At 38.8% G+C, this 22,630-nt stretch overlaps 1 protein-coding gene across 1 annotated transcript in view; it reads left to right on the top strand.

The window, feature by feature from the left end:
• Window positions 1-19,946, top strand: part of ARHGAP29 (Rho GTPase activating protein 29) — a 51,200-nt gene extending 31,254 nt beyond the window's left edge. Inside the window, exons 4-24 of the mRNA XM_053470310.1 lie at window positions 5,973-6,069; window positions 6,598-6,670; window positions 7,885-7,948; window positions 8,401-8,538; window positions 8,736-8,800; window positions 9,025-9,135; window positions 9,868-9,948; window positions 10,328-10,516; window positions 11,464-11,601; window positions 13,161-13,351; window positions 13,727-13,869; window positions 13,980-14,108; window positions 14,213-14,311; window positions 14,482-14,645; window positions 14,829-15,017; window positions 15,326-15,463; window positions 16,375-16,604; window positions 16,766-17,060; window positions 17,144-17,253; window positions 17,383-17,504; window positions 18,528-19,946. Of these exons, the coding sequence (XP_053326285.1) occupies window positions 5,973-6,069; window positions 6,598-6,670; window positions 7,885-7,948; window positions 8,401-8,538; window positions 8,736-8,800; window positions 9,025-9,135; window positions 9,868-9,948; window positions 10,328-10,516; window positions 11,464-11,601; window positions 13,161-13,351; window positions 13,727-13,869; window positions 13,980-14,108; window positions 14,213-14,311; window positions 14,482-14,645; window positions 14,829-15,017; window positions 15,326-15,463; window positions 16,375-16,604; window positions 16,766-17,060; window positions 17,144-17,253; window positions 17,383-17,504; window positions 18,528-19,417 (3,656 nt within the window). The 3' untranslated portion in view covers window positions 19,418-19,946. The remainder of the gene's footprint in view (window positions 1-5,972; window positions 6,070-6,597; window positions 6,671-7,884; window positions 7,949-8,400; window positions 8,539-8,735; window positions 8,801-9,024; window positions 9,136-9,867; window positions 9,949-10,327; window positions 10,517-11,463; window positions 11,602-13,160; window positions 13,352-13,726; window positions 13,870-13,979; window positions 14,109-14,212; window positions 14,312-14,481; window positions 14,646-14,828; window positions 15,018-15,325; window positions 15,464-16,374; window positions 16,605-16,765; window positions 17,061-17,143; window positions 17,254-17,382; window positions 17,505-18,527) is intronic.
• The last annotated feature ends 2,684 nt before the right edge of the window (window positions 19,947-22,630 follow it).

Raw genomic sequence — 22,630 nt, 5'->3', positions numbered from 1 at the left:
TTAGCATTTCTATTCTTCCCAGCTTTCTCGAGGGATGGTACTGGCTGCCTGGATTTTCCTATTTTAAGTAGAGGTTTTTGAAAATTGTCCCCCAAAAATCCACACATTTACATAGGAAATATCCCGCACGGAGTATTTTGCTTCTTTAAAATCCACAAACAAATCGAGGCGTGTTTCTCGGATTCCCCAACACCGATCTTGACTTTTGATAGTGGATCCTGGTATGGGCTTGGTGAGTACGATGTCTCGTCTTAGTAACTTTTTTTTCTAGTAATCAATCTATCTAGCCTTCTATGTCTGTTTCTGAATCCTCTGTTTAAAACACATGGATTTCTGGACAATTACTGTATGTTTTTAGCCTAGTTTCTTCTATTCGAGTCCTACTGCTTTACTGAGTTGATGTCTGTACCAAAAATATGTTCTAAAAAAAAAACACAGTACAGCTTTTTAAATCAAAGTTCTTGAAATGAAATAGTTTGCGTACGAACGTATTGTAAGTGGAAGTCATTTCCAGACTTAGATCATGCTTTCTAGATAGAAGGAAAATGCACATTCTTCTGCGCTGACTACATCCTCTTACAAAAGCCTCTGTGGGAATAGAAGCGGACATTTCCTCCTGTAATCTGTATACATGACTCTGATACCAGTTACAGTACTGGGGTTAAACCAGAAAAGAACAGCCAGGAACTAGTTAAAATAGATGAGGACTTTTCATTTTTAATGTATTTTTTACTATACATTGTGAGGGGTTTCTTGTTTTAGATTAAACAAATGCATAGTTTTAAACTGTATTTACACTTTTAGAAGTAGTACAGAAAGGCTCTGCTGAAACAGGAAAGTTTCTGTGGATCTAGGGAATCATGGTTCTGTTCCTGAGTTATCTGTCGGCTTCCCAAGCTGAAAATAGTTTCTGGATATTTTCTGTGACCTCTTGAAGATGTTGGGTTTTCCCTTATTTTTACTATGCGCAAAGTATAGTGCCACCGTGTAGTGGTGGTATATCTACTTAATGCATGCTTAGGAGAACGGTATGGAATATTTTTGTTTTCATTTGCTTGGCTTAATATATTGTTGCATCTTCTCTACTTCTTGGATTATTATCTGCAGAAAAGACCTCCTGAGGTCCAAAATGTTGACTCCATCTCATTCTACTTTGGCTAAATATATATAGTATAGGTTTTGACTAAGGACTTCAACTTCTCTTAGACCACACAGCTATAACCATTATCCTAATGATTGTTTACGATGTATCAGCAAAGGTAGCCGCTCACGGCTTTCTGCGGACCATGTATGTGTGCATAACAGGAGGCGAGACGTTTCCTGTGTGCCGGAATCATCTTGGAGTTGTTTGGAGCTTCCCCTGGCTGTGTAAATATAACTACAGCTCTGGATCCTCGTCTTTCTGGGGGTCAATTCAAGGCGCCAGTGAGCAGGAAACTGAATTTTCCATATTGCATGGATGCTTTTTATTTCCGATCCTGTTGACTGCTCGCGATTTCTGAGCACTTCTCCCCATCTGTATAAAGCAGATGTGTCATCACTGAGCACACAGACTGGGTGAACCACTAGTTTGGGCCATTGGTTTTATGTGCTGTTTTTCAGAGGATGGGACATTCTTTCCTAATGTGCAATAGCAGAAGATATCACCTATATTTTATGTGGGGGTATCGTAAAAATTGTTAGCGAGGCCTTTTGAAGAATCTATAGATAGAGTGTTGGCATTATGTAAAGTTACAATCTGGATCTGTCTTTCATATAAAGCAGACATTGATGTCCTGTTAGTGTTATTTTGTGGACAAATGTAAAACCTTAGATACTGTATTGCATTTACATGCAAGATCTATTCCGCCATAGTCTCGAAACCTTGCAATGTAAAGTAATTCAGTTAGCCAAGAAAGGTGTCAGATTTGCTCATTTTCTTTCTGCAGTTAACGTGGTACAGTTCTGTACCTCCGCTGCCAAAACGTATTCAAATGAAAACATAGAATGCCTGGTTCTAAATGACAGTATCTTCTTACATATGAATTGTGTGTGACTCCTAAATTGGACTGTTGTACATAACAAAGGTGAAATCCTCAAAGCATGTAAGTGGCATCTAGGCAACCTGGAACACAGCAAACTGTTTCACAGTCGAGCGTACCTGATGCTGCCTCGCCTCAACTAAAACAATCTATTCTTTTTCATGATCCCTTCATAAAAACACGTGAGAGTTTTCACATTTGTACCCCATATTATGTCATGGTGGCTCCTCGCAGTTGTACAAGACGATGGAGGCCCCAGCACTCCAGGCGTTGTGTGCTTTTACCCATGCTTTGTTTATTCTTCTGAGCCATCGCTTCCCTCTAAAGCTTCCACACACCCTTTGTCTCTGATATTTCCTGCAGCAAACTAAAGAAAATATGGGTCTCCTAGTCCATCTGCGGACCTTTCCTGCTTCTACTCGGTATGTTGTCCTAGAGAGGGTGCCTCTTGTGCAAGCTGCTCCCTTACTGCTCATACCATACACTTGCCACTAAACACAAGCCCTTCTCGCCGCTACTTACATATTGGCCATATTTCTGAGTTATCGCAGAGAGAGTCTTCTCCATCATGGGGTCATCGTAGAAGTTTGTGGACGAGGCATTTCACAGTATTCAGTATTGTTAAAAGTAGAAAACATTCTAAATGTAATTGTGCTAGAATTTCATTTTAGGTTAGAGGTACTTTTATCTTCAAAGAGAAGCACAAATGGGAAATCATTTTGGTGGAAAATGTTGAACAGGCAAAGCATGTATGGGTTCATGTTGTTGAATTCTGCTTTGACCACTCAGCAGGGCAGACTCATTCACCCAGCAAAGACTAAAATCATTGTAAAAATTACCATAACTCTGCTTTTGGGCTAAATGATCATTAATTTTAATAGCATTTAACGTTTTTGACAGGACGTATTTATTTTTGTGTGACTGGGTCTCTTAAATAATAATACTGCTGGAAGTATTGAGCGCCTGCACCTTGTGCGTTCTTTGTGAGTGCAGTCCGCTATTGTGTCTTCCTTGCTCTGCTTGTTAGCTGAATGTCCGCTTCCTGTCAGAAGCCACATTGTAGAAGTAAGACATGAGCACATTAGTAAAGGTTCTGTGGGAATGAATGAAATGCTGTTTTAGCTCATTCAGTGTTTTCATTACTGTTAACGCAGACATTAAGAAGAATGGGGCTTAGGGATGGCTTTTTTTCTTTGTGTAGTTTTTTTTCTGCTTTTTTTATACCATTCATGTGTCTATTAAAAAAACAACTAAAAAAAACAGTCATTTTCTAAGAATGTAATCTTTAACACTTTTACTGCTTGTGCATTCCACAGCTTTGTATACTTTTTTCTTTCTTGCATCATGTGACATCTGGGGATGCCACTCAGCATATAACTCGTACCCCTGGTAAGGGGGACAGTTACCCCATTGGTGACTGTTATTTTGAGGCTTTAGGCAACAGTTACTATGCCACAGCATCCTTTTTGTGCTTCTTCTAAGCAGTGGGTTTTGGCAAACATGTACTGAAATGGGCCAGGTTATTTGCATTGACCATTGTTACTCTTGCTACCATCAGCCAAATATTTTAGAGGAGGCTTTCCTCCAGGGCTGAATGGTGCCAGCCTTCCCATCATTATCTCTGTCCCCCAGTCTTAAGACCAAATCATCAAAGGCACATGGTACAGCATCCCAATCCTCAGGTCAGCCCTAGGGGGCACATTTTGGAGATTTCAGTGCCTAGACAGGTAAGGAATTTTAATTCGAGTAAGCCAGTAATTATCATTGTAAGGATCCGATGTCATTAAAGAGAGACTGCCTTTAACAAATAACTCCCGAGAATCATGCTTACAGCCGCCAAAAGAAATGCTTTCACAATGCAGTATTATTTATCTGCAACATGTGAAGGGTTAGCTGTTTATATGCTCTGCTACATACCATAAGCCTTATGTACGAAACTAAACATTTTGTCTTTCCATGCACAGCGCTGGATGGGGCAAAAGAGACCGTATGGGAACATGTGGGACCTTCCATGCATGAATCTACTCCTCCACTCCCGCCGTACTTTCAGAGTATATTTAGGTGCATCTGTCCTATTTATTCAGTCTGAGCGCCACCCCGGTGAGCGCAAAATATGAATACAATGGATGCACAAAACCAGATGTGAGCACAGGAAGGGGAGGCTGCCGTGTTTTTCATTTAACGGAGTTAACGCTGTGATCTGTGCATTTCAGGGACAGTGAATCATCACATGGGCTGTTCTTTTACATTGTCTTAAGTGCCATTCAATTTGGAAGTATCACCATAACCCTAAAGCCTCAATGCTGAATTGTGACTTATAAACCCGCTCCCACTCAACGCTTTTTATTCAGTAGGCTGTATGCTTTCAAAACCTATGTTTAAAGCCACCATTCAAATGTAAAATGAGTTATATGAGACATAAAATGTGCTATAGACAAAACGTGCCATTAATTATATGATTCAGGCACTTAAAGCTCTATAAACAAACATTTGCCTATAATCTGTTCTATATGGTACAGATGTGCTTCAAATGTGCTTAATGGATAAATCAGATTAGCTTCTGTACTGATTCTAGATTTTTTCAGTGTTACAAACTTTGCCAGTGGGTTATTGAACAGCCATAAAAAGTCCCATTACTAATGGCTAATGGCCGCTTTACTGGGCCTTACTGGTACATATTGGCACCCACGGTTGGATTAATCATCTCCATCCCATGAGCGTACATTCATTCTTCCCGGTGGTTGTGACTAGGGCCTAGTTATTAGCCATGCTGGTAATTACCAGATCTGTCCCGGAATTAAGATACGTCCTGTAACAGTTGGCGTACTCCTGAGTTTTGCAGAATATGTTAACGGTTTCCGCGGTTAGCTGCGTTTTGCAGGGAATTACACTTTACTCTTTTGTGGCATATTTCCTGCCAAGTTCCCGTTGAAACATATGTGCTTAATGAAGTAACAAGTAAATTATTGACACTGTATAAATAATACGTTGGTGAGATTAACCTTGGCTGTGCTCTGGGCAACTTGGCGAATAGGAAATTGTCCGTATGTTTACATGCTGGTTCAGCCCACGTGCCGCTGAGTTCTGTTTAGCCGTACCAAAAGATCCAACGTGTGGTTAATAGTGACCCTTTACCAGGGCACCCCCACACGGAAAGACCCTGTATTTACAAGCATGAAGCTTGCAACAGTGATGGGGTTGATTCTTCTCTGAAGTAATTAACATTTTATGTCCAAATACCTATTACTATTTTTTGTTGAGCTGGCTTTTGGCTGTTATCTCATAAGGGTTGGTTCCAGTCCCTAGCATGATAAATATCTTTCAAAGGTTCATTATTTTGGGGCAATAAACTTGCATATGAAATGGATTTACCAGACGAATACTTTTATTGATCTGGCGTGGGGAATGGGCAGAACTTACTGCCCCTCTCTACATCTTCAAAGGCAGTATCTGTGACCTGCTGTCCCAAACACAATGGTGAGGGCACTTATTTCAAGAAGAGCCTTTGGAGAGTAACATTGGTTAATGATGCGTGTTTGGTGGGAAGGTTAGCAGCTTATTGTTACATGGCATCAGTCAGTTTTATAGGACTTGAAAGCAGGTTCTTGAAGTGATTCATATGATTAAGGGTTCATTCTTCTCCCCCACATCTATTGGTTCACTTATATGCTATCTGGTCTTATAATCTTTTATATGTAATCGGTGAATATATGCATACACCAAACAGAACAATAAGATTTTCCAGGAACAATTGTCGTTCTTGATTTTTGTTTGTGTGAAATCATTAGGTCCTTAATTTATATGTTTAGACTGGCAGCCATTTCATATATAATGTAGTGCCCAGAGGTGAAACATGTAAACACTAAATGTTGTGTCGAATTTGCATTGCATTCCTTTTCCGAATCTTCATAGGTTCTCCAAAATCCTAAAACTTCTGATTTTTCCCTCCAGCTGTGAACTTCAAGAACATTAATGAGGAAAACAGGAGGGAACATTTCAGTGAAATCTTTTCATCCATTGACACTTTAGCCTTCACCTTCGGTAACGTGTAAGTAAGTGTGAGAAATTCTAAATGACTGAAGAGCTGAACAGACCAAAAAAAAATTGTGTATACCAAGATCGGGTCTGCCTGGTCACGTTGCAGAAGTCCAGTGCAGGCCTCTGTCTGCAGGACGGGAAATTGTTGAGAGAAAATAATTCCAGGAAATGAGCCCGTGATATCTTAAAAAGAAATGTTTAGTGTAATAGAGAAAATGTGTGTCCAGAAGGCCATTTGTTCTCTGGACGAAGCAAGTCCAACTGAGAGCTCACCTACGGGTCTCAAAGTGCCGTAGGACTTACCAGTAGATCCAGTAGACTCGCAGGTCAGATGTAGCCTTTACTAAAAAAAAAAATTTGTACCCTCGGAAGCTCTTCAGTACAGATTTCATTACATCATAGTCTTTATAGCATATGTCTGTCCATTTTAAGATATTTTTTTGTGCTGTGCAAACAAAAAACCGGTGTTGGATCATACTTTGACAAATAAATTTGACAGAAAATAAATGTTTATTTATCAATGTCATTCTTTTTTCAGTGTTTCAGACTTCCTTATGGGAGATGTAGACAATGGGTCTTCGCTGGGGCTCCATACATCACGTCGAAGTCGAGTAAGTCTGTGTTTCTGCCTCGCTTTCAATTTAGATTAATCTGAAAAGTTTTGTGGTTGGTTTTGCCGTTGAAGAATTATTGATCTTCTGCCCACATAACAATGTGTGTGTCAGCTCCTAACCTTGCCCAGTTATCATTTAGACAATGAAGGGAACTACTGTGGAAAAATGTTTATATTATTCCAGGAAGTCACATGGAAGGGATAAGAAAACTTAAATCCTGCTTGTTACATAGTACCTTTAGCACAGTTTGGATAGAAATACTTCTGAACCACTGCCAATTACTTCCCAGTTGAGTATTTTAGGTATACAGATACGCTGTTTCTCATTATGGCAAGTTGATCAGGATCCATTTATTTGGCAAAAGAAAAATAGAGCTGTACCAGCCCAAGTGAAAATGGAGCATTTAGTTGATGTTGATATAATTTTATTCAACCCCAATAGAAAACCATGTACAGCTACATACGCTTTAAGGACCTCAAAGACCTCACAGACCTCTTGGGTCTGAAAGCTTGGATAACTTTACTTGGCATGTAACTTTTTCTAAATAGATAAGCTATCCAGCATCGCTGGTTTTCTCCACTTCCGCCCAGATCCACCCAGTAAGAGGGACACGAGGTTATTGAGAGTTGATTTATGATGACCTTTAGCTGAACTGCCAAAAACATACGCCACTAATTCTGGGTGAGCAGGTGATCTAATCAGATAATCTGCTTTCACCATTCTTCCTTGTAAAATAATGCGGTCGCCCAACCAATAACTGTACACTGAGACATATTGCGTTAAAATGGCGTGGCACCAAACTATTTCCAGAATTCATCAATTTCTACATTTCTTTAACCTCTTTAACTCTCCTAGCAGATGCTATGACCACTTTTAAAATGTGCTCCCTCGTTTGCATATGTTTACTTGTTAGCCTACAGTAAGGAGTCAAAAACTATGTTTAACATGCCTTGTGCCCTTATACTTGTGGCTTAGGCTGGTCCCTATTGGCTTTATATTTTGCCTTGATTTTTAGAGTACCTAGAAAATGACTTTTTTTTTTCTCGTTTACCTCCTCCTATTACTACTTCTCCAGACTTTAATAGAACCTCAACTCACGTACATGAGCGGTTCGCTTTTTCTCTGTCCGTCTCAGACTGGAGTGTTCCTTTAATTTTATTTTTGTATTTCTCAACTTATTTACGTTCTTTTTGGTATTTTTTTCATATAAGTCCTCTGAAAACCTGTCTGTGGATGATTCAGCGGGGTCAGTTCACGAGCGAGATGAGCTACAAGGTAAATGGTTTTAAGTTATTTCTCATAATGGTGTTAACGGTTAGGTTAATACTATATATTAGTGTGTGTGTGTATATATATATATATATAATATATATATATATATATATATATATATATATATATATATATATATATATATATATATATATATATATAAAATCTGCTGTATAAAAATACATTGTCCTTGAAGTACAGAAAGCCGTTGTTTAAAATGCACAGACGCCTCAGTGGTCATAAGGCAGACAACATGCTCCTCTTAGTTGCTGGTGACTCTGGCCCTTTCTTTCTTAAATCCCTGTCAATCCTTCTTAGTGTCATCCAGCATTAAAGCACAGTTCAAAATCAGAGTTACTTTAACGTTCGCCTTTGGCTGACACTACAGCTGGAGTCTGCGTGGAGCATTTCATGAACTCCTCTCTCACCCACCTCTTCTTTTATTCTTTTTCTAGGTAACCTTCGGGCTGAAGAGGTGGACAACATGCTTCTGCAGAGCGACAGCGGAGTTGAATCTGCTTTATCGTATGCCAAAGCTTGGTCAAAATATGCCAAGGATATACTGGCCTGGGTAGAGAAAAGGCTTAGTGTGGGTGAGTGGCTTCTTTTGGCCTCTAATAAGCTTTGGAATTAAATCTTGTTCTGGGCATGTGCTTCAGACTGTCAGTAATGTGATTTCTAAATTACAAGCCGTTTCAGTGACTGTAACCGTTCAGCTGGATTGGTTTCCTTCTTCCGTTGAATTAAAGGCCTTTTATTTGAATATATTGTATTTTTTTTTAACCCTTAGAAGCAGAAGCTGCCAGGAACCTTGTGAAAATGGCAGAGACTGCAAAATCAATAATTGGTCCCCAGGTAAGATTTCACATTGGAAAAGGGAAAACAAGGTCATAAAAAATAACTCCATTTTGCAATATTATTGTACCCCTCCCTCATTATAATATAATACTTTGTACCAGAGCACAATTATTTAAGTATGCTAATTATTGTACTGTTATAGTATTGGCTGGTCTTGAATGCTTGGCTGGTGTTTACACTCTTCAGTAATTCATCATTGGGGTCTTTGTGTTGCATCCTAGGACTTTATGCCATTCCACTCAATCTTCACAGCAGCTTTCCAAAATGACATTGAATGCAGCCAAGTTTGTCTTCAAACGATAGCTGCTCTTCAGAGCAACAAATTCATTCAGGTAAGAAGAATGACCTGTTCTCCTAACGCAACAAAACGTGGATAAGGAAATGATGGCACTTGCAAGCAGAACAATCTTAACTTCTGTGTCATTTAGCCAGGTAGTCAGTGAAGTACAAATATGAGTACTTTCCTTACAGTCAGAGATGCCACTCAGTCCTACTTGTTCCTACCAGATTATATGCACTCTGTGTCTTGGGGCATTAGATACCCTGTCCTGTATACTGAGGAACTCCCGGTCCTCCCTTTCAGGCCAACTCCGGTTACTGTGTATGGCCTCGTTGTGGCCATGCATTGTTTCTTTTTCATTGCTGGCTTTTTTAGCCCTTTCCCCAGCAAAAATAGTGTTCTCAAGGTGTCTGAATGGTAATTGCACAGGTCACGCCTGCAGTGGATGTCCCCACATCCACGCCAGCCTCCAGCAGCACCGGCATTGTATAAGCAAGGCTTATTAGTCATCTACACTAGTTTCAAGGCTTCATATCTATTGTGGCCATGAGATCACATAACAGATACTATTCAGCTGCACTCACCAATTGCATTTTGGTTTAGACAAGCCAAAAACATCTTGTATTTTTTCCTTTCTCTCCATTTCTTTTCCTTTTTTTGGCACCATGTAGTCTACCAGATATTTGCAGTGTGTTTACGGTTATAGCCTTATAAAATACTGCTGCCATTTTTTTGTGATTTTTACATTCTCTGCAACTAACTTGCATTACTGAAACATTTTCAGCCCCTTCAGGCAAGGAGATCAGAGCTTGACCGGCAAAGGAAAGAATTGAAAGAGCTTTGGCAGAGAGAACAGAAGAAAATGGTAGGTTTGAACCTATTTTATTTATATATATATATATATATATATATATATATATATATATATATATATGACACATTTATTTTTTCTTATCGCATTATCCATGAACAATTATTTCTAAATACAGTTCAATGAGCATACATCAGATTCTGTGCATTATACTACGTTTTTGCTTGCTATTGCTTAGTCTCTCAAGTTGTCTCTTACAATTGGGGTTATCGGTTTAAACCTACAAGATGAGCTCACCTGCACAGCTCCAAATTTCATAAGCTGATTGTTGACATTACAGCTCTGTTTATCCAGGAAGTGACTTGAGATGTTTCAGGGCTATACAAATACAATGATTTTTCCGTTTAGTACATTGAAATGTTCTGTTTTGTAGCAAGAGTTGGAGGCTGCGTTACGGAAAGCAAAGTTATTGAACATCCAAAGGCAAGACGAGCACGAAAAAGCCAAGTGCAGCACAATCCGTGCAGAGGAGGAACAGCTTAGTATGAGTGGAGGCCTCCTGAAAGATGGCAGCAAGCAGGTAGAAAAGAGGAGACGTCTAGAGGAAGAAGCGTTACAAAAGGTCAGTGACCATTGTGTCCATGGAGAATGATACGTGGCTTACAAGGGGTATTCTTGTTAATAAGAAGTAAATAATATGCTTTTCATTAAGTGTTTTTCTTACCTTGTGCATCTGATAACTATTTCATTGATTTTTGAGAATTTCATAAATTAGGTGGACACAATGCCAAACATAAAACATTGGTCCTTTGGGGCGGATGGAACTCTCACATCCTAATGAAAACATTAAACATTTTAATATGCGCAGAAGCACATATCTTCCCTGAATAGTCAAGCAACACCATGAGCCATTGGTTGGTTTGATCATCACCCTGTACCTCAAGTACACTTTATGGCCACAAAGGATAAGAATCCGTAAGACTGGGCTAACAGATTAAACTACAAGAACTTTAGGTGGAGAACGGTTTATGGTGAATAGCTGTCAGATTTAGTAAGAGATAGAAAAGCTTCTTTGGAGATGATAATGGTGGTAGCAGATTTATGTGGCATTTGAATGAAAAAGGAGTTGGTTCACATTGGTTTCATGTAATTAAAGTTAGCCAGTAGGAGAGGTTACTGTACCATGATCATGCCGAACATAAGAAAATAGCAGCAATCAAAGCAAAGGCACTGAGAATTCCAAGCATCTCTGTTTCTTGTTCTGGACAATGTCTGCTACTCAATCATGAGTCAATGTAAATGTTTTAGACTTTTTTGAAATATGGGTTTGAAATGGTTTGGTTTGGATTAGATATGGTGCTATGTTTGGTATGCAATCTTGAGTTTTAATAGTGTGTTGTATTGTATGCCAGTAGTTTTGTTCATTGCTCGGCGGTCCTTTGATGAAGATGGGATGACTGTACAACAAAGAAAATATTTCCCATAACTTGTTTTGGTGTGTCTGTGTGGTTGGTTTGACTTTTTTTCATATTATATGGTTTCTTTTTTGTTTTTCTTTGTATCTGCCAGGCTGAAGAGGCAAAAGAACATTATAAAGCATGTGTAGCAGACGTTGAAGAGAAAAGGAGCGATATGGAGAGCTTCAAGAGTGAAATGTTAACACAGATTCGAGAACTAGTTTTCCAGTGTGACCTTACCCTAAAAGCTGTGAGTCTTGTGTTCTTTGTTCTCTGGATACATTCATTTTGATTGAAGTTAACAAGCTGATTAACAAAAAAATGGATACGGTGCTGATGACATTGGTATAAGAAAATTGTCAATTGTAATTTTTTTAATGTATTTCATTTTTAATTTTTAAAGAGATGAAATTATTTTTTTCGCTTGTATACACCTATATAGACTGACAGCTTATGTGCAAGAATGCTCATACTATTTAACTGTAAGCTTAACCCTGGTACAGCCACACACAAGTATTCTAGCATTTGAACAATAATAGCTGATTTTTAAGGATACCTGCAAGGATTTTTAAGGATACCTGCAAGGGATAGGCTTGTCTCGTTACTTCATTGTCTACAGCCATAGTCTTCTTAACCGATTTTGGTGACCTAACCAGGACGCTATGCCTTTGATTCAAAGTTAAGTCGGAATGTTTGTTCTGCGTAGTCTTAGGTGATTCAGGGTGATTCACAACAAGAAAAGTCTTCTACGTCTTGTCACTGGATGGCCAACCTGTCCCATTTTTCAGGGGCCACCACAGTATCACACCCTAAGAATAATGCAGTCCATAGCAATTATGCAGCCCCTCAATAGAAGAGGTCAATTTAGCTGTATGTTGTCCAAAGAAAAGTTTATTTTTCTTCTTTTAAGATGAAAACTGTGTTTTGATCCTGTAACACAAATATCACTTTTTTAACTTTTAATTTGTACCTTGGTGAATGCACCTCAAGTGGAGCTTTGCCAAGTTATTTTGGTTTGATGTTTAAGCAACAGCATAACTAGCAGGCAGGATATCCTTAGATTATGATGGTTATGCAAATGTTTTAGACGGTAAACCAAACTCATTTTAAATTTACTTTTAGATTATATTAAATTGATCTGTCGTCTTTCCTACCCCCTGTGTTGTTGAGCTGAAAGACCGCAATTTCCTTTTGAAACCCTTCCAATGATTTAAGTTTGCTTGCAGTATCGCCCTGCATTGTACGAGGAAGTCCTTCACTGCTGGAGAGTTTCTACAACAAACATTACTTGTGTGCTCCTGAGCTATGACTGCTGAACCAGTGTCCTCAAATTGTAATAAGTTAATTATCTGACTGAATGAATCTATTATTACTTGGTTGACTGTTAATCCTTAAGTGCGTTTCATCCAAAATGCAAGTACTCCAAAGTCTAGTCCTTAGTAGAACACAGGTTGGATTTTAAATAATGCAGACGCCATTCATTCCCACGCAGGCAGCCTTCCATAGAGCTTGCAGTGTTACTCGTCAGGATTGACTAGACTGCCATGGGTGACAGCTGTGTTTGTTTCATTGTCAGATCCTTAGAAAATGCTTAAAAAAAATTACACAGCCTTGAAGACCTTTAAGTCTAGTTCATGGCACGGCCTCCTGGATTTTATATGGTTAAGCTGCCTCATTAGGATCAACAGTCAGTTTCTTTGGCATCTCTGCTTGGAATATATCAAATATTGCACATATACGTGTTCTAATTAAAGTTGAAACATGCAGGAGTTAGTGTTGTTTTAAATGGATGTCTGTTTGTGCCTACAGGCCACTGTCAACCTGTTCCAGTTGCAACATGCCCAAGTTGTGTCTGTCCCAGTGAATTGCCAGACTCTCTGTGAGAATGCTAAGCTTTATGAACCGGGGCACCAGTACTCAGAATTTGTAAAGCGCTTACCCAAAGATAATAGTCACATGGAGGCAGGATCTTCTGAAGCGTCAAGTACTCAGATTGGAGGGTAAGTCAGTTACTCCATTGCCCGTAAAACCTACCCTATACCACAGGACAAATTTGTCAGAGCGGCTATGAGCATTGAGAAATATCAGTGATGTACACAATTCACATGGACCCTGTCTGAAGAAAAAAACAATTTTCACTGTAATTAATTAGCCTGCTTCAACGGAAAGGAAATTACGGTATTTTAAATAAAATAAATAATAAGTATTAGTTGTTGGTATGTTTGGAGACCACCATTTATAAAACGTGTTATATGCCTACTGTAAAGTCCAACAAATGGCATTTTCTTCAATAGATTTCCCATCAATTTATCAGGTTATATAATACATTGCTTTAAACTAATAGATGATGTTTGACACATTTCTCCTTTATTAAGGGCCAAAGAACAAGGAGATGGAAACCTGTGTCAAGGATCGACAGACTTCAACATGCAGCCTTCTGAAGACATTGGCAGCCCTTTCTATGGCCGTTCAAACAAGATAGGGCAGAAGAGGTCCAGCAGTAGCACAGATATTCAAGGTATTTTACCCAAAGACTCAATAGATAGGTGTCCTTCAGTGAAAAGGTCTGATAAATGTAATTTAGTCCAAATCATTTTCCAATCTATATGTTCCATTTTATTTTTATAGCCATAAGAGGTCCTCCCCCGTTTAGATCATGGTCTGTAGGCAATCAGAGTGGAGGCATGTGCAGTGATTCGGAAAGTGCCGGGGGCAGTAGTGAGTCACGTTCCATGGATTCTCCATCTGCAAGCCCAGGTACAACTTACTTAGGTGTGAAGCTTTTCCTATTGTCTATCAGAGGGATATATAAAAAGGGTCTTTGTTTGCAGTTTTGTAGTAATACTGAGATTATGTTTTAGGTGACTTTAAGAGACGTCTTCCCAGGACCCCATCAACAGGCACTATGTCATCAGCAGATGATCTAGATGAAAGGGAACCTCCGTCCCCATCAGATAATGGTAATTTAAACATTGCTTTCCTGTCAAATATACAGTCATTCTTCAAGTTATTTAAAACATGAAAATCCATATTGCCTACCCTTACAGTAACAAATGCCACTCTTGGTTTTGTCTCTGTTTGAGATTTTAAGGATGTTAGGCCATTTGAAATGTTGGTTTGTTTGTTACAGGTTTAAATGACCTTGTTTCAGAGATAGCCAGTTCCCCTGGGCCCTTCAGAAATACCATCATGTCCAAAGCGGCTCAAACACACAAACTCCGGAAATTAAGGGCCCCATCCAAATGCAGAGAGTGTGATAGTTTGGTTGTGTTTCATGGAGCAGAGTGTGAGGAGGTAAGAGATGAGAACATTCTTTATGTTTAACATTACCAGCTGAAAATGGCTTCTACTAAATGTCAAACATTTACACCCTTGAGTTACATTCAGTTCATCTTTTAAGTCAATGATCGCGCAATTGTTAGTATTAGGCATGGCTCAGAGAAACAACTTTTCATTCACTGAGTTTCTTTATTGCAGTGTTCCCTCGCTTGCCACAAAAAGTGTCTAGAAACACTAGCCATTCAATGTGGACACAAAAAGCTTCATGGAAGACTTCATCTGTTTGGAGTGGAATTCACTCAGGCTGCTAAGAACACCCCTGATGGCATTCCATTTATCATCAAGAAGTGTACATCTGAAATAGAAAGCAGGGCGCTAACCATAAAGGTAGGTGTGTCCCAAATCCTTTTTTTTTTTTTTTTTTAATAATAAATATAATAATAAACTAATACGTGCAAAGATTGGTTTATTTTTTATTTTTGACACTAATGTTAAAAACTCATGAACAGTAAAAAAATATATATATATAAAATGTGCAAAATATTAGAATCATTGATGTTCTCCATCAATTGCATTTTATAGAAGTGGCATGTTACATTGCTTATCTGTGCATGTGAATGAACATAACATACATATATTCTTTTTTTTAAGAATTAAGGCAATATTCTCCAGTTCTGTTTTTATTTTATTTTAAGGGCATCTATAGAGTAAACGGAGCAAAGTCTAGAGTTGAAAAACTGTGCCAAGCTTTTGAAAATGGAAAAGACTTGGTGGAGCTGTCAGACCTCTATGCACATGACATAAGCAATGTCCTCAAACTATACCTGCGTCAGGTATGTAAATGAACTGGGATTTGTCTTGACATTATGGTGGTTTTATAAACTGGGACATGTCTTTATATCTCTGTTTCATGGATGAACCACAAATGATGCTTAGGGTGCTTCTTACTGTCTTTTCATAACCCCTTATGGTCAGCCCTTCATTAGGTATCCTATCCCCCACACCTTCTTTACTCATACTATGCAGCATGTGTGCTGTTTCTCTTGTTGAATAGACTCATTGTAGCAAGAGTAGCTACCTGCAATTATTTATACACATGCAGGGCCAGACTGGAGATGATAAAGAAGCCCTGACAGCTTGATAAGCACAACTGCAGATTACATTTTGATGTTTCCTTGGTGTGTGGCCTGGCGTATGCAGCCGGGTTCCACAAACTAAAGCACCCAATCTGCTACTGTAGCGGCAGATCGACTGTGTATTGGGCAATGTTGGGCATGCATATATACGCATATATATTTTAAAAAAAAATTATGTTCCTGCTGCTTTAAGTCCACACAGTAATACACTTTGCAGGAAAAAGTTTCTTGCGGGCAGTATCTGAGATCATTATCTAAGTTAGTAATAGGTTAATGATCAGCCTCACTTTTTTAATATAATAATATTCAAGCAGCAAATGAGGGCAACAACAAACAATACCAGGAATTTATAATGTATGTAATGACATGGTGATATTCCTTTTCTTCATGTGTAGCTTGAGGGCAGACTTTCATCAGAGTGGGGTACAGGCCTTATTTGTTTAACAAGTTATCGATATCATATAAGAAGACTATTCACTTTATCCCCACTAGGATTTGCTATTTGTCCTATCATTGTGGTTTGACATGCCAATACTTGTACATTGCTTTTTTTTTTTATCTCTCTAAAAAGTCGACAGAGGTAACATGTCTGTCCTGTCTCTCACCAGCTTCCTGAGCCCTTGATTTTGTTTCGACTCTACAATGAATTGATTGGGTTGGCGAAAGAAAGTCAACGTGTCAGCGAGGAAGTTGATGCAAAAGCTAGTAGTCCGTCCTTAAAGAGACAACCATCAGGTGTCGAGCTGAACAGAGTCGTTCTTAAAATAAGAGACCTACTGAGACAGCTTCCTTTGCCCAACTATAAAACACTGCAGTATTTAATAGGACATCTTCACAGGTAAATTACCAATATTCCTAAACAAATGCTCCTTAAACCTAGTGGTCTGTAGATGTGACATAATGAAAGTGCTTCATTATTAGCCCACTTCCTAACATCTGACATGTCTGTGGAGTCTCAAAAACCCCAAGAATAACTGTTACTATTTTGGATCATTGCAGAGTCACAGATGAAGTGGAAGAAAACAAAATGTCAGCAAGCAACCTTGGAATAATATTTGGACCAACATTGATTAGACCAAGACAGACGGATGCAACTATTTCCTTGTCCTCTCTAGTGGATTACCCGTATCAGGCTCGAATGGTGGAACTCCTCATAACGTTCTATGATAAGATCTTTGATGTCTGTCCGGACATGTTTAGCACTGATGAAATCTCTTCTGAGAACGCTCTTTTATCAGAAGAGCGAGAACCACAACAAATTAGGAAGTCACAGTCACTGCCAGTTGGGAATGAAGTAAGACTACATTTCCGAAGAGCCACATATGTTATTGATTGTGCTAAAATGTTGTTTACATGCCTGTATCTGTCTATTTATAGAGTGTTGCCGTCTCCAAGCGAGCAAGCTCACTGGATGAAACATCTTTACTGTTCAGCGGAACAGAAGAGAGGAAGCATATAACCACAGACATTTTGGAAGAAAATGGCAAGTATTGTATATAAGACAATGTGTCTTTAACTAGGAATAAATATATATATGTGTGTGTGTGTGTGTGTATATGTTTCCTTCAAAGGGGAACAGCAAATGTGGTTACATATCAGCTCTCTTTTAAAGCATAACATCTGAAAATCCATCTTACAGAGCATAGTACAAGCCTGTTTGAAGACCATTTACAAGAGTCTTCATCGGAGACAGCGAGCCCGGTGTCCATGTTACAGGGTTCTTCTTATGATGATCCAGGTGAGCCCATATCCTTTTCTCGTAACCACAAAGTGTAATAAAGATAGTTTACATCAGTGTAAGAAAAATAGGTTAGAATGCTGTGTTAAGATGTGGAGGAGACACGAGGGCTTATGTATAATAATTCTGCGTGATGATTATGTAGAGTTAGTAACCAATGAAATTGTCCATCTAACAAGACATTCCATTGTTTACTCTGGTAATAAGACCGCTTTTCAAACTTTGCGCTAAAATCTCTTTTTATATATAACCCCAATGTTTTTTAATTTAAAGGAGAAGACATTTTCTTTAAGTATCCCTGTATCCAGGACAATTTACACCAATAATCATATCTTCAATGATCTGCTGTAATGAAACCAAAAATATACTTTTACACGGTTATAAACAGCATTTAACGATTTATGTTAAACCAAAATTGTTTTCAAAGTAGTGAATCTTCTTAGTAGTAGTTTCGGACTTAATAAACTGCATTGTTTCATAATTAATATAGCTTTAGGATTCTCCATTAAGAGAAAGTATTTTACATTGGCACTTAAAAACAATAGCAAGTGTCACTGTTATTGGAATACAATAAGTTGATGCATGTAGGAGGGCTGTGAATTTAGAACTACAAACCTAACCGACGAAGAACTTTATTTCCATTCCTTGTTTAATAAAAATTCTTTTTTGTTTGGTAAATTCGCAAGTTATTTTCTTGCATTATACCTATGTTACTGAGAGGGTGGTCAACACAGTGTGGGAATTCAACATGCATGCGATTTAAGATGCTATCCTGAATTATGCTATCCTACTATTCTGAATTTAAGATGAGACCAAGTACTGATCAAATACATCTTAAAAAACAAGCAGACAAAATGGACCAAATGGCTTTCAAATTCTATGTTTCTATAGTGTTTTTAATTGACCTTTAGCCTAGAGCAGATTGCCTTATAATAGTTTGACAGGTGCTTCAAGGCCTTACACTAGTAACGGACTACCAATGGGGAGAATAATTAACCTGTGTCTCTTGTATCTTTCGTTTAGATTGTGCTATGGATACAATTGCAGAGAATGAAGTTGAAAACACTAAAAGGAGCACCGAAGACCTTTCTAAAACAAACACTTCTGTACCTGTAAAATCCTATCGGCAAATAACCAAAGTTCAGTTAAGAGCTCCCAGGGTCAAGTCAGGTGTCCGCCCCGTGAGTTTACCTGTGGATAGACTTCTTCCTCCCTCTCTACTCAATGAGAAAAATTCCAGAAATGTGGGTGTTGCCGTTTCAGACAAACTCTGCAAAAATCCCATCATTGAAGAAGTTTCCGAGACTAAAACTTTCTCTGTAAATTCATGTCACAGACTCTCTTGTTACGAGTCCCAGGGTAATCGTAAAGCATGGGATAAGCAGTACAAGCAATATGACATTACCCCAAGGACTGCGATGATCATGACCAACGTGCCGCAGGAGATCCGAGCACATGAAGGAGCAGGTTCGACCATCTCACCAAATAATACATCTGCAAATGCCACACTCCAAAAAATACCTTCTTCAAGCAATGTGAAATCCAGTGTGACAGCAAGTGATGGGATTTCCGCAGACTCCAATCCACTTGCCGTTTTAAGGGCACCCAGAACTTTGCAGCCCCCACCAGGAACTTTTTACAAACCTCCATCGTATAAGACGAAGCCAAATGAAGAGACTGCCCAGAGCAACATGGTATCTGTTACCACGAATAAAGCGTACAGTCAAGTTAACAATAACAATGTGAACTTAGTTACAAACGCAGACCTTGTTTCAGATGTCAATGGACAAAACAAAAATCTAACAAAACCTCTTTCTGAGGAACCCCAGCCAACAGATATAAAGCCAACATATCAGAGACTCAGGCCAAAGCGCATGCAGGAACTCGAGCACAGAGAGGCCCACTTTGTGTAGAGACGGGATACCTCCACGGTGTCTGGCCGAGTCACTGGAAAAGCCCCCTTGGCCGGGGGGGGGGCATATTTTATGTGCCATTCTGGAATTCCTCTTATGTAAACATTTTAACTGGAAAGAAAAAACACTGAAGAAATGTTTTGAAATTTCAGTTCTGTTTTTAAATTCCTGTGTATGCATTCTTCTAAATAGAAGCAGTTTATAAGGTGCACTTAGTGACATGTGATATATAAAAAAATGCTTATTTATAATAAACAGTATTCATGTACGGGACAATGGAACAAATGCTTTTTGGAGTGTAAATGTTAATTTCTTAAGACCACAGCATAGCATTTAGACTTTGCTGAATGAATGCATGTTACCGGTGCAATTAATACATTGCTTTTGTGTTGAGGATGCTAAAGCCTCTACTGCATATTTTGTGTATCATAACTGTATATTTTATACCTGTTTTCATCTATTGCCATTTTTATGTGTTGTCACTTTAATGTTATTTTTTTTTACAGAGATGATGCACTTAATTAAGATTTAGAAAATATAAATTAAATTCCATGCCAGAAGTGTGAGCAAAGCTTTGAAACATCCAGTGATGAAAGGGTTAAATATGATTTATTTGTATATATATATCATTTTTGGTACACTGGCCAGCGTTTAGAGCACTACAAGCCCTAGAAAACTGACAGCGGGCTTTAGTAATTCATCAGCCGCCAGATGACTTTTATTAACCAGACCTCATTAATTCGGTATGTGTTCAGCCACATCGATACGGATACATGTTGCTATATCCGTTGTTAACATAAATTCTTTTAAATTCATGTAAATAGTTATATACTCCAAATATACTTTTTCAGATGTATCTAAATAAAAGAAAACATTTTTTATAAAAAAAAATAAAAATGGGGTTAAGGTGAATTTATAACCAAATGACTACCAAATTATTTTTGTCCCCTCAGTGTTGCCCTTTTGTATGAATTTTCTTACGTACAAATGTATTAACTTTTTAACAGATTTCAGAGTTCACTGTTTATGTATAATCTTGGTTTCTTTAACTTATTAAAATGTAGATTATTCATCCTTGGCTAAGTTTAATGCTTGAGTTATCAGTTTCATATATGCATTATATCAACCTGGAATGAAAAGCGTTATGTGCACAATTGTATATCGCAATGTGTTTTTTTCATATTAAAATATAAAGTATTTTATGACATTAGTGAGGGCTTTTGTTTTAAGTCATGAACCAAAAATAAAATATTTTTAACTGAGGGTGCTTATTTTATTATACCTCTCTTGTTTTCCTATATTGCACTATTTGTTTATGAACTAAAAATTACAAATATACAAGATTAGGTCAACCGAGAAAAGAGAAAATGCAAAATGCCACATATGGGCTGTCGCCATTGGGGAAAGTCTAAAATTTTCTGCAAGATCGTCTGCCCAAAGCACACCTGCCAGAAGGGCCTCGTAGATATTCCGTGTCCTTCAAATGGCATTTCCCCTTTGGAAAGGAGTTGAATATTATCTCTGGAAAGACCGACCTAAGGGTCTTGGCACAAACATTTGCTTGGAATTTCTCATTGCTTACAATATTTGAGGCAGTATACAGGTGTAAGGGTGATTTTTTTATTTTAAAAGGCTCATTCCAAGTTATAAGTGAAACCTCACTAGTTAGCTGAATACAAATGTATGGCTTCTGTCGCATAACCAGATAGACAGGTGCTCGTGTCAATCGTTTCATTGTACCAACTATACTTAGGGGCTCCAACAACCACATTATCAGTGTAATGAATTTCTAAATAGAACTTTTTTTCACGGTGACAGAATTGACTCGTACAAACAGGTCAGTAGATCTGGTTCACTCATGTATATAGGTGTGTGTGTGTGTGTGTGTATATGTATGTATGTATGTATGTATATATATATATATATATATATATATATATATATATATATATATATACACACTGCTCAAAATAATAAAGGGAACACTTAAACAACACAATATAACTCGAAGTCAATCACACATCTGTGAAATCACGCTGTCCACTCAGAAAGCAACACTGATGGACAATCAATTTCACATGCTGTTGTGCAAATGGAACAGACAACAGGTAGAAATTATAGGCAATTAGCAAGACACCCTCAATAAAGGAGTGGTTCTGCAGGTGGTGACCACAGACCACTTCTCAGTTCCTATGCTTCCTGGCTGATGTTTTGGTCACTTGCATGTGTGTCCACTCAAATTGTCAGAAACAGACTCCATGAGGGTGGTATGAGGGCCCGACGTACACAGGTGGGGGTTTTGTGCTTACAGCCCAACACCGTGCAGGACGTTTGGCATTTGCCAGAGAACACCAGGATTGGCATATTCGCCACTGGCGCCCTCTGCTCTTCACAGATGAAAGCAGGTTCACACTGAGCACATGTGACAGACGTGACAGAGTCTGGAGACGCCGTGGAGAACGTTCTGCTGCCTGCAACATCCTCCAGCATGACCGGTTTAGCGGTGGGTCAGTAATGGTGGTAGGGTGGCATTTCTTTGGGGGGCCGCACAGCCCTCCATGTGCTTGCCTGAGGTAGCCTGACTGCCATTAGGTACCGAGATGAGATCCTCAGAGCCCTTGTGAGACCATATGCTTGTGCGGTTGGCCCTGGGTTCCTCCTAATGCAAGACAATGCTAGACCTCATGTGGCTGGAGTGTCAGCAGTTCCTGCAAGAGGAAGGCATTGATGCTATGGACTGGCCCGCCCATTCCCCAGACCTGAATCCGATTGAGCACATCTGGGACATCATGTTTCGCTCCATCCACCAACGCCACGTTGCACCACAGACTGTCCAGGAGTTGGCGGATGCTTTAGTCCAGGTCTGGGAGGACATCCCTCAGGAGACCATCCGCAACCTCATCAGGAGCGTGCCCAGGCGTTGTAGGGAGGTCATACGGGCACGTGGAGGCCACACACACTACTGAGCCTCATTGTGACTTGTTTTAAGGACGTTACATCAAAGTTGGATCAGCCTGTAGTGTTGTTTTCCATTTTTATTTTGAGTGTGACTCCATATCCAGACCTCCATGGGTTGATAAATTTGATTTCCATTGAGAATTTTTGTGTGATTTTGTTGTCAACTATGTAAAGACAGAAGTATGTCATACGATTAGTTCATTCATTCAGATCTAGGATGTATAATCTTAGTGTTCCCTTTATTATTTTGAGCAG

The sequence above is a fragment of the Spea bombifrons genome, chromosome 6 (assembly GCF_027358695.1).
Source record: "Spea bombifrons isolate aSpeBom1 chromosome 6, aSpeBom1.2.pri, whole genome shotgun sequence".
Lineage (NCBI taxonomy): Eukaryota > Metazoa > Chordata > Amphibia > Anura > Pelobatidae > Spea > Spea bombifrons.
Note: the sequence above shows the minus strand (reverse complement) of the source record. Positions and strands in the feature narration are given on the sequence as shown.